This window comes from Canis aureus, chromosome 3 (assembly GCF_053574225.1).
Source record: "Canis aureus isolate CA01 chromosome 3, VMU_Caureus_v.1.0, whole genome shotgun sequence".
Lineage (NCBI taxonomy): Eukaryota > Metazoa > Chordata > Mammalia > Carnivora > Canidae > Canis > Canis aureus.
Genome location: NC_135613.1, coordinates 60222538 through 60235071, shown reverse-complemented (window position 1 = coordinate 60235071; position 12534 = coordinate 60222538). Strand labels below are relative to the sequence as shown.

Genomic DNA, 12534 nt, shown 5'->3' with positions numbered 1-12534 from the left:
CAGAGAGTGCATCCAGGAGAAGGTAGGCAGGGAGCAAGGCACTACTAAGACGTCATAGAGCCAAGAAGAGACTGTGGAAATGCAGAACCTTCCAGCTCTACTGCTCTTCTGTGGGGTTGTGTGCTCAGCCTATCCAGTGGACAGAGCTGCAGAGGATGAGAACAACAACATGGAACTCACCCAGGTAAGTGATGGACACATCCCCACATGCACTGGCAGGGCCAAGTGGGAAAACCATCTCTGCTTTCCATTCACCCAACACTCGGGATGCTTGAGGCTGACTGTGTAGGAGCCGTTCAGGGACCGAGGGCTATAGGGTAAGGGATGTGGACAGTCTTCTATCCCACCGTGCAGCCTCCTCTCACACAGGAACAAAAAAGGCCAGAAATATTAGGTGTTTATTTAAGATTGCGACCACTGTGGAGGCAGCGGCACGGGGGCTTGAAGTGCAGGAGTAACAGGTGCAGAGCATGATTAAATGTACCTTGGTTGGAACTTCTTGAGGCATTTTAATCCAACGTAAGTTTAGCTAGATATTTATATTGCTAGCGTCGTGTTTAGATGCAGGCAGGGATTTGTCCAACATTTTTCCTTAAGCCAGGTCCCCGTGAGACACATAAAGTAGAAAGCCAAGGGAGTTGAATAAATGTGCTTGGGATACACAATTATGCCCAAAGAAGCCTATTTGCTCTGTGCTCCTCCTTTAAGTTTACTAGATACTTATCTTGATTTTCTGCTTCATTTTCATTGCTTTGGGAGTAGACTAAGTTCTGGTTACAAAGATAAAACAGAAGTGAGGAGGAGTCTGTTACTGAAGAATTGAACAGAATATGACATTTATTTTGATTTCAGTAAACCAGAGGAATACTACAGACAGATTAAGTCAGCAGTTGCCATTTACTATAAAAGGCTAAAAATCATAAGTATGACCTGAAAACTCTACTTATTATCCTATTAGCAATACCTAGAAAACTACTACAACCTTGGGAAAGATGTGAAACCATTTGTCAGAAGAAGGGACAGTGGTCCTGTCGTTGAAAAAATCCGAGAAATGCAGAAGTTCCTCGGGTTGGAGGTGACAGGGAAGGTGGACTCGGACACCCTGGCGATGATGCGCAGGCCCAGGTGTGGCGTTCCTGACGTCGGTGACTTCACCACCTTCCCTGGCATGCCCAAGTGGAGGAAAACTCACCTTACTTACAGGTAACGGGTCCACAAAGGTTTTCACATAATAACGACATTTTTAAAATTATGACCACAGGAGAAAATAATAACCCATTCCATTTTTTTTCTTAAAGAATTATGAATTATACACCAGATTTGCCAAGAGATGCTGTTGATTCTGCCATTGAGAAAGCTCTGAATGTCTGGAAGGAGGTGACTCCACTTACTTTCTCCAGGACTGATGAAGGAGAGGCTGACATAAAGATTTCTTTTGCAGTTAGAGGTAAAGGAACAAAAACAAATAAAACATGAAACGCATCCATTTAGCTGCCGTTGTTGAGGGAGCGGGAGGGTGAGGGATGTTCCAAAGAGATCCTAATTACTTATATTTCCAATAAAAACATTTTCTCTGTTAGATCACGGAGACTTTAACCCTTTTGATGGACCTGGAAATGTTTTGGGTCATGCCTACCCACCTGGGCCTGGCATTTATGGAGATGCCCACTTTGACGATGATGAACAATGGACAAGCGATACATCAGGTTAGTTACACAGCTCTCAGAATGATTTTGGTGGGTGTTTTTTTTAGATTTAGAAAATTCTTAATAGCTAAGAATCTTTAAGAAGCAGGCTTCCCAGATTTTCCAAATGGCTCAAGAGTTAGTAGAATATATTTTTGTTTTAACCATTTTTCAGATATCTAAAAAGTTTATTCTCTGTCTTGATTAGCACAGTATGGAAACATCATTAAGTACTTCTTTGATGACCACAGCTCTAGTGTGGGTTAGGAACATCATTAAGAGTATTTTCTCATTATACCAAATTACAGATATCCAAGGGATGGTGCATTGCATTAATTCTGCACTAATACAGGCGCTTGATACCACTTGTATCCCATTGGGGGAAATTTCTTCTTTACTCTTCAAAATGGAGATGAGAATTAAATTTCAGAAACTGAGTTTTCCTGTTTGGGTTTTTCCGGTAAATCAGCATTTTACTGTCTCTAGGTTAACAAGAGTTTCAATGGACTTGTTCTGAAATAAAGCACTAGCCCCCAAATACAATGTCCAAATTTTTTAGATAGAAGAACATTTCTCAGTTCTTAACTGTATACTTTGAGGATTGGCTTCCAAAGTTTTAAAACAATTGGCTAAAAGAAATAATATAACTTCTGAAATTTATTGGTATTTATAATCAAAACACAAATAGAATCTCTGTAGACAGTATGAATGTGACATTAGTGTTAGATATATTTCTTTGTTTTAACTCAACAACTTCTTACTGCAAAGTCTCTAATGAGGACTTTCTAGGATCACAAGTTACATGTATAATGCTTACAAAAGTAAACTTAGCATGTCAAACATAATTATCCAATAACTTCCAATTTTGAGCATTCTGGGTTTACTTATTATTTTTATTTTTTTAATTTTTTTTTGGGGGGGGGTTAAATAATATGAAGGAAAAAATACGAATACAGCTAGTGTTTGTGTGGCCAAAATCTCTTTTGTGACAAATGCTAGGCGTGATTAGGCATGCTATGTTTTAGGCCAATCTTGAAAACTCTATGACAATTATCATTACTAATATTTCCAGACCCACTATATGCTTAATAATAATCTTGAGGTGGAAAAATTATGCAGGCAATAGTCCAATGGAAAATAATAGGCATATGGTTGTTTAAGGATTTCAGAATTGAGATGAATAAATTGTGATTCATTTAACTGAGACCATAACTGGCAAACATTAATATGCTGAAACAGTGTTTAGCTTTTCGTTGACAAATGAAGAGAAATATTTATGGATGTGCTAAACAAGTGGTTTGGTTCCCTTCCAGAATATAAGAAAAGGGACCTGGTTCTCAGGAAGTAAATAAGAGCCTGGGGCAGGAGTGGGGGGTAGGTTGGACATGGCTGGATATTTTGTCTCAAAGATTGATTTCAAGAATGAGCCTTGAAGAACACTTGGCTTTCCATGAAGAGTATAATCAGCTGATCAGTTAACCAAAAAATAAGGCAAAGAAAACCCTGTGTACTTCCAGGAAGTAAACTAGTATAACACACAGAGGACTTAGGGGATATACACGTGTTTAAGGATGAAGTAACTATTATTTATTATTTCCTACTTAGGAACCAATTTATTCCTCGTTGCTGCTCATGAGCTTGGCCATTCCCTGGGTCTCTTTCACTCGGCTGACCCTAGCGCTCTGATGTACCCAGTCTACAATGTATTGGCAGATCTGGCCCGCTTCCATCTTTCTCAAGATGATGTGAATGGCATCCAGTCCCTGTATGGTGGTAAGTGATGCTAGAAAAATCAGGCATGGTAGCTTTGCAGTGATAGTCTTCAGGAAAGCTTTAAAATGCTGCATAAAGCATTTGCAATGCATTTCAAAGCACCCTGAGAGTGTATGGGTCGCTGTCATCACATTTCTCCTTCTGTTTGCACCCCACATCTGTTCCCTTTAGGACCTCCCTCTGATTCCTCCAATGACCCCGTGGTGCCCACGGAATCTGTGCCTCCAGGACCTGGGACACCAGCTGCATGTGACCCCACTTTGTCCTTCGACGCAATCAGCACCCTGAGGGGAGAGTTCCTGTTCTTTAAAGACAGGTCAGACCAGAAAATTACATTTCTCTATCTATTCTTTTGGTGTACAATGCTTAGAAAGGAGAACAGAGACTTAATAAAGATTTTTAAATATTGAAAGCAAAAATGTTTTCTCTGAGCTTGAAATCATTGAGATCTAGTGCTTCGCCCTCTACATTCTCCTAAAAGTGTCAAGCTCTTTTTCAAAGACTTGATTTGATTCCTGTCCTCTTATTGTTGTTTCCAGTCACTATAAGCCGGGCTTGCTCTTCAAACGGCTCAAGTTGAACGTCAGAATCAGAATTTTATCTTGGTCTCCTTTAAAAATGGCATCAGAACAGCATTACATTTAATCAATTAATTTACTCACAGCTGGATAAATATGCCCATGATAACACATTCAAGCTGCACAAATAGGAAGAAAGTGAAAGGCAAGCCCTCACTGCTCTGGCACTGGGTTCCCCAGGCATCCCCCCCACCCATCAACTGCTAAGGACTCTGTACATACTTCCAGAATCACCCCAGAAATACCGACATATACATATGCATGTACACACACCATCCACCTATTTGAATCTGTAAACGATGTGAGGACAGCTACACGGGTTTGCATGAATTGCTAATTATTGCACAGTTGGGTCGCCTTATCTTTAGAAGAAGCTGGTTTGGAATACTCTGGCTGGAGGTCCAGTGCAGGCTTCCCAAGAAAAAGAAGATATTTTCCCATTGGCGATATCCCTAATTTCTGCCTGCCTTCGAGCCTAGAACACAAAGGGGGGAGGAAGACGGGTGAGGAAGACAATGAGAAAAATATGCTAAAGGTGAAAATCTGTTTTTCAATTTTCATTTCCCTTTTTATGTATTACAGACATTTTTGGCGAAAATCCCTCAGGACACTTGAACCTGGGTTCTATTTAATCTCTTCATTTTGGCCATCCCTTCCTTCAGGCTTGGATGCCGCATATGAAGAGACTAGCAAGGATATTGTTTTCATTTTTAAAGGTAATTATTAAATAATTTCTTTAACTTGTTGAAATAAATGCTTTCACAGGAAAACTGAATAGGACTTGAATTTTCTCTACTATGACAAATTGTGTCTCCTTCATTATTCTAAGACAGTGAAAAACATCTGGGTCTGGTATGATTTTATTTATATTTTACAGATAATAAAAATGCACATAGGAATATAAATCACTCAAAGTTGTAAATTCCCTCCTTTGATTTGTGTTCATTAATTCAATCTGCAAATTTTTGTTAGAAGCCCACTTTGAGCTGGGGATTAAATCTTCACTATGAAAACAAAGGTGCTGACAAGTATTTTCTAAAACTCAGACTCGACTGTTATAAATTCAGTGTGACTCTGAATTATTTTCTTAACAGGAAATCAGTTCTGGGCCATGAGAGGAACTGAGGTACAAGCCGGTTATCCAAAAGGCATCCACACCCTGGGTTTTCCTCCAACCGTGAAGAAAATTGATGCAGCTGTTTTTGATAAGGAGAAGAAGAAAACGTACTTCTTCGTAGGAGACAAATACTGGCGGTAAGACGTGGTTGGGATGGCTTTGTATGAACCCCATTAGGGAAATTATCTTCTCTTCCCCCCCAAGGAAACCTGCAGGTCACTCTCAGCGTGACCTCCCTTCCAGTATGAAGGATGGGGTCACACTTGCTTTCAAAGGCAGCAGCGCTGGTCACAGAGGCCTCTGCCTCACTTCTGCCTTAAGCCTGTGAGCAGCAGGCAGGAGCTTCCTGCTGGAACTGCCCCACCTGCCTGAAGGGCCTCTTCTCTCCTCTGCCCCCAGCCCCCACAAATCCACCCCCACCAACCCACTCACCTTTCAAGACCTGCCTCAAATCCCACCACCCTGTGGAGCTCCGTTCCTGGACTCCAAACCTAGATGGGCTTGGATTTTTTTGAAAGAAGCCTCAAGAATCCAGGCCACAAGTTAACATTCCTTTCCCATGGACTCATCACCTCTGTGGGTATTTGCCTCATCTTCCCCACTTTACTAGATGATTCTTCAGGGCTTCCCTTAACCTCATGCTCTCATTAGTGCTGCCTGTTTCAGAGGATGATGAGCAAGAGTGGTCCAGTTTTATGGCTAGAACCCAGGACTCACAGAGGCTAATTTCTGGGCCATCTGCCCAGACGACTGGGTGGACGAACCAATGTCCAGTCAGTGAGTCTGAAATACATTCACTGTGCTTTCCTTATCTCTGCCTTTTCCTAAGAGGCTGCCATAGGAAATCCAGATGTGCAGGGTAGAGAGGACATATACGAGCTAAGTGTGGTAGAGAACTTGAAATCTGTATTTGAGATGAGTGAGCCAATTCATCTGTTCATACCTTCATGTCTTTGCGATAGAAAGATAACTAATGTTCTTTCTGTCCAGACTTAGATGTATGATAACAGACAGCATCTGCTGGATCAGGATGTTACCTCTGCTCCTGGTGGAGATACAGTTCTAAGAAATAAGTTTGCAATACCATTAAAGGCACATATTTCTGTAATACTTAATATGTTTGGCATTTATTTGTGGTGCTTAGGAAGCTTACTAGAATTCTACATTAAACCAAACATGACTTAAGAATTTCAGTAACTTGATCCCTGGGTGGCTCAGCGGTTTGGCACCTGCCTTTGGCCCAGGGTGTGATCCTGGAGTCCCGGGATTGAGTCCTACGTCGGGCTCCCGGCATGGAGCCTGCTTCTCCCTCTGCCTGTGTGTCTGCCTCTCTCTCTCTCTCTCTCTCTCTCTCTCTGTCTATCATAAATAAATAAATGAATCTTTAAAAAAATTTCTAAAAAAAAAAAAAAAGATTTTCGGTAACTTGGCCTCTGTGTGATGCTGTGCTTTGTTTCTTTTACTGGATGCAGATTTGATGAGAAGAGACAATCCATGGAGCCAGGCTTTCCCAAGCAAATAGCAGAAGACTTTCCAGGGGTTGACTCGAAGGTTGATGCTGCGTTTGAAGCATTTGGTAAGAGGACATTGTTTTGTTGGCAATGGGTTGCTTGAAACATTGTATGGTAGCAGAGGACAATTGGATTAATTTGTAAGACAGAGTTTCTCTTTTTTAAGATTTATTTATTTACTTGAGACAGAGAATGACTGAGGAAGAGGCAGAGGGAGAGAAACTCAAGCAGACTTCCTGATGAGCACAGGGCCCAATGCAGGGCTTGATCTCATGACCTGGAAATCAAGATCTGAGCCAAAATCGAGTCAGACGCTTAAGAGACTGAGCCACCCATGCGGCCCATGTAATGACAGATTTTCTTTAATCAGTTCCTTCCTCTCTCCCAGATTTCAACTTACTAATTCCATACCAGTTATATGACCACTTCATATAATACATTGATTTGAATTATAAAGACAATTAACACAAATCTCTATTTTGAATATGCAGAAAAAACCCGAAGTGCTCAAGTGTCACTTCCTTACATCTAGACTTTTCAAATTACCAAGCGGGTATAAAAATCCCCTCAAGTGAAAAAAAAAAAAAATCCCCTCAAGTGGTGTGGCCAGGTTTCACACAGGCTGGCTTTCCCTTCCACTCTATCTTGCTATAACTACTCATTCCCAGGGAGATTGCCCTGAGTCAGTCACTGCCCACACTGGTCAGTTGTAAATAATTGCTTCTTCATGCACCCAAAGTTTGAAAAAAGTAATTTTGGGGGGCACCTGGGTGGCACAGCAAATTGAGCATCCGACTCTAGGTTTCAGCTCAGGTCATGATTTCAGCATCGTGGAATGGAGCCCTACAGCCGCTCTGTGCTCAGTGGGGAGTCTGCTTGAGATTCTTTCTCTCCCTCTCCCTCTGCTTCTCCCACTCATGCTCTCTCTCTCTCTCTCTAAAATAAATAAATAAATCTTTCAAAAAAATAAAAATGAAAAAGTTATATTTTTTTCCTGCTCAAGGCTGGAAGCTGGTGATCCTTATTGAAAGGTAACCCAAGCACCATAATGGCAGAGCCATAAATGGCTCTCTGGTGTTCTGAAGGAGTTTCCATGCTTCTCTGGGACCAGAAATGACCCTCAGGCTGTAATGTGAGGAAAGGGGAGGAGGACTATTGGGGAAAAGAAAATAAAGAGTTCATAGTATCCAAAGAAGAGTTTTGTCTGACTGGAAGCAAAATAACCTAGTAAGTTGAGCCTGGCTTTGCCTTTAGGCAGTGCTGGGAGGCTGTCTCCAGCCTTTGCTCACTGAGTGACCTTGGGCAAACATAAGTTGACTCTCCACTTGCTTATCTGTAGAATGGAGTTAGATATGCTTCCCTCATAGGATTATTGCAGAAAGAAATGAAAAGACAATCATATGGAATGAAAAGACAATCATATAAAATGCTTATCATTGTCCCTGCACATAGTAAAACTCTAATCACTTAGCAATTTTAATTATCTATTATTCTGAGTTTTATATGTTGCCAAATTTATTTCTTTGAAAAAATATCTCATTTCCCTTGTCCATGTTTCCAGGGTTTTACTATTTCTTCAATGGATCTTCACAGTTGGAGTTTGACCCAAATGCAAAGAAAGTGACACATGTGTTGAAGAGCAACAGCTGGTTGAATTGTTGAGCTGCTGAGATGCACAACACAGTCATTTGAAATGAAGCTAATAAGTCTTTACCTAAATCTTTGTGAATTGAGCTGGTTTGTTTTCTCCTGCATGTATGGTGACTGACAGTATGAGGGTCACCTGCGTGTCTTGCTGGTCAATTCACATTATTATTGGACATTTGAGCATGCTGCTGAGCTGGTGCTTTGATCACATGGGATAACTTCCACAGAAGGGGAAGCACTCATGTGCAAGACCAGTGACTGTATATAGACTATTTACTTGTTATTTAATAAAGAGAATTGGTCAGTTATTTTATCGTTTTGTTTCAAGAACAAGTTGTCCCCAGAAACCTGGGTTCAGGGATCCCTGGGTGGCGCAGCAGTTTAGCGCCTGCCTTGGGCCCAGGGCGCGATCCTGGAGACCCAGGATCGAGTCCCACGTTGGGCTCCCGGTGCATGGAGCCAGCTTCTCCCTCTGCCTGTGTCTCTGCCTCTCTCTCTCTCTCTCTCTCTCTCTCTCTGTGTGTGACTATCATAAGTAAATAAAAATTAAAAAAGAAAAGAAAAGAAACCTGGGTTCAGTGTGGACTAGACAGCAGACAGCCCAAGATCATTGACCAGTGGTGTTAGGACTTGGGTCTCCATGGCTGAAGCCTCACAATGGGCTCGTCCAGACCTGAAGACAATGTATATGTGCCCTTGCCAAGCACCCTGCAAACAAGTGTCCCTCTTTCCACCACTCAGCCATCATGTGTGCTCCTAATATACCCTAGGAGAAAGACCTAGGGGGATCCCTGGGTGGCGCAGCAGTTTGGCGCCTGCCTTTGGCCCAGGGGGCGATCCTGGAGACCCAGGATCAAGTCCCACGTCGGGCTCCCGGTGCATGGAGCCTGCTTCTCCCTCTGCCTGTGTCTCTGCCTCTCTCTCTCTCTCTCTCTGTGTGTGTGTGTGTGACTATCATAAATAAATAAAAAAATAATAAAAAAAAAGACCTAGGGAAGTTGTCACCTTGCAGGGCAGGCTCTAGGAAAAACTGGGAAGCAGCATTTCAGAATTATCGTCAATCACCTGGTTCACATACTTCATTTTTCAAGTGGAGAAAATCAAACCTGTTCTTTATCTTTTCCTTCTACTTTTATACCCCCAGTAGACCCCTTTGCCTGCCCTCGCAAATAGGTTTGCTCATGTCCACTGCACATGAGAAAAGATCCTCTTGCACTCATTTTGTATTTGTCCATGCTAAAAGTCCATGAGCAAATGCTTATCCTAAGATATATCTCCCCTAACTAACTTGTCTAGCACAATATCCTCTATGCAGTAAGAGCTCATTCGCACTCTAACTTTTCATTCATTTGAGAATAAGAAATTAATCGTATTCATATTCCACGTGCCAGGCATTGTGCTGGGTTGTATGCATAGGAGCATGACACAGCCCCTGCCTTCATCAAGATTATAACTCAGCAAGAAAAAGTATGTGCAAATAACCACAAATACATACATGCAACTCTAAATTCAATAAGAATCATAAAGGAAGGGCATCCCTAGGTGACTTAGCAGTTTAGTGCCTGCCTTTGGCCCAGGGCCTGATCCTGGAGTTCCAGGATCGAGTCCCATGTCGGGCTCCCTGCATGAAGCCTGCTTCTCCCTCTGCCTGTGTCTCTGCCTCTCTCTCTCTATGTCTCTCATGAATAAATAAATAAAATCTTAAAAAAAAGAATCATAAAGGAAAACCATCAATGTCTTCAATATAATAATAGGAGGACCTACCCTTCCCTGGGTTGTCTTAGAACTTTAGAGGGAATGGCAGTGAGGAGGTTTTGAGGGAAGTTGTAGACATGGGGGAGGAGATTGTGGCTGGACTAACGCAGTCACACTGCCTAGCCTGATGAGTATACGCAAGATGGCAGGACTCTACGGGGGAGAAGGAAGAGGGAAGAGGCCATATAATTTCCAGCTTCCCAGAGCAGAAGGACAAATGTCACAAATGATGGCAGCATTTGCTGAGCTGGGGGATGACTTGGAGACACACAGCTTTGTGAGGAAAGGTAAGAATTGGGAAGATGTTGGCGATAGGATAGAGAATTTATGTTAAGATGATAAGTTCTAGAGAGGTAATGCACAGCATGGTGACCACAGTCACTAAATCTGTATGGTAGACTTGAATTTTGCTGAGGGGAGATGTTAAATATTCTCCCCACTCACCCGCAGGAGAAAAGGTAACTATGTGTGGTGGCAGATGTACTAAGTGGCTTGACTGTAGTAATCATTGCACGTGTTCACATATCAAAACACCATACTGGACACTCAAAATATACAATTTTTATTTGTCAATCATACCTCCATAAAGCCGGAAAAGATTTAAAAACCAAAACAATGAAAATAACAATATAGGAGTTGGCTGATTGATATTAGTTAAAAGCACAGTAATGATGCAGGTGTAGCTGTGGGGAGCCGTGGCTCTGGCTGCCTCACCGTCCTCTGGCCTGGCCCTTGCCCGTGTGGGAGCTGAGCCTCAGGGGGGCTGTCCCCACTGCAGCATGCCACCTCCAGCAGTTCCAGGCATCACGCCTATGGAGGCCACTGAGCAACCGCAAACCACACTGTGAGCCACCTGTTTGGATTGTCTGTCATTGAGGGAGCATCCTAGAACGGTCACATCCTGGGGGCATTCTGGAAAACAAAGAGAAGTCATGTCACCCAGATGTGTTACAGTGGGGCGGGGGTGGATACTGAGGCAGAAAGCCCTGTCTGTCCACCACAAAGATGCTTGGACAGGTGGCAAAGGGGAAGTACTAGGTGCAGATAATTCTTTGGAGGAGTTGGGCTAGGCATGAAGAAAGCAGTACACACATTCCTGGTACTGACAGACTCGATTCCTGGTTTCTCTTTATGTCTTTTCCTGGTTGGGGAAATGGCAGGAAACAACTGTTTATTGGCTGAATACATGGTTTTCGCCAGGCCCTACATGAGGGGCTTGAGGCAAAGTGTTCGCTTAGTCCTTGGAAGGGCTGTTGTCTCAGTGGCTTGTTTCCATCATGCAGAAGTAGAAGTTCAGAGTGACTTGGGGACTCTGCCATGGGGACATGCAAATTAGCAGAGTCAGGACCTGATTTCATTCCTTCCTGGTTCCAAAGATCATGTTCTTATTTTGTCTAGAATAACAGGCAATAAATCAGCCTGGATGGCCTTATCTCACTTAGTTTTGACTCTGTTCTGAGCTAGGGGTTGTGCTATACCGTATTGCATGACCCCAAGGAGAGGAAGTTGATTCTTCCTCAATCCTGCATTTAAAATTTCCAGCCCAGGGGCCAAGGTTCTTGCATCGTATCTAAGATCTGGTCTCTCTCAATTCCCCTGAGCCATCCTAAATTATAAAAAACCATGGGGGATCTCCCACCTGCTACACTCTCCTGTATACATTTCCCCAAACAATCTTGTTCCTGAAGGACTGGAGTTATGTTTGTATGCTGACAAGCCATCCACCCTTGTTTCTTGACACCAAGTAGAGGCCAAGTGCTAGGGACCAGGCTTGTAACCTGTGTTAGGACAAGTCTAGCCCTGATGGTGACGTGATGCTGAATCCCAGGATCTGTTCAAGAACTGGCTTGATTTCTCTTGCCTTCGGACTGTAGAGTACATCTGCATTGCAGGAAGTGATGCTAGATTGGAGGGTGAGGGGGAAAAGCAGGAGCTGGGAATTAGATGAGTACTTGGATTTAACACCCACAAGAAAATAAAGAATAAAGAGTGTACAGAAACTCTCCCTTTCTTACAGATGGGTTGCTGTCTCAGAAGTGACATGGAAATCAGTTGTGACCCCTATCATGAGAAGAAACAGTGGGAAAAGCATGCTGAAACTATTCCAATGCTGCATGAATAATTTATGAAAACAATTTTCTGTACAATTGAAGACATTGGCAGGCATTAATTATAAGAAAGTGTTAACCTGGATTTCAGATTAGAATTAATTCAATTCTTCCCTTTATTAATAAGAATTTCTTAAACACTTAGAAATACTCTGATTTTAAGTCTGCACAAATAGATTTGGATTATTTGGAAGAATCAGCTATTTTAATATCATAATTGTAATTTGAAGTGTTGATGAAAATATTCATGAATGCAAATAGCATTAAATGTTTAAGATATTTGAAAATTTTAACCATACAAATCCATCAACTATTCATCAAAAAGCTAATGAAAGTGATTATAATCATTTTAAACACATT

At 42.2% G+C, this 12534-nt stretch overlaps 1 protein-coding gene across 1 annotated transcript; it reads left to right on the top strand.

Moving 5' to 3' along the window:
* LOC144311151 (stromelysin-1) lies at positions 1-8619 on the top strand. Its single transcript, XM_077893256.1, has 10 exons — positions 1-184; positions 959-1203; positions 1299-1447; positions 1581-1706; positions 3291-3458; positions 3630-3774; positions 4619-4752; positions 5131-5290; positions 6626-6729; positions 8226-8619. Exons 1-10 carry the CDS (start codon positions 80-82, stop codon positions 8324-8326), a joined length of 1437 nt encoding a protein of 478 aa, XP_077749382.1. The 5' UTR covers positions 1-79; the 3' UTR covers positions 8327-8619.
* The last annotated feature ends 3915 nt before the right edge of the window (positions 8620-12534 follow it).

Coding starts and splice junctions, on each gene's coding strand:
- LOC144311151 (XM_077893256.1), top strand. CDS start 80: ATGCAGAACCTTCCAGCTCTACTGCTCTTCTGTGGGGTTGTGTGCTCA. Junction 185..958: donor ACAACATGGAACTCACCCAG/GTAAGTGATGGA, acceptor TTATCCTATTAG/CAATACCTAGAAAACTACTA. Junction 3,775..4,618: donor TTCCTGTTCTTTAAAGACAG/GTCAGACCAGAA, acceptor TATGTATTACAG/ACATTTTTGGCGAAAATCCC.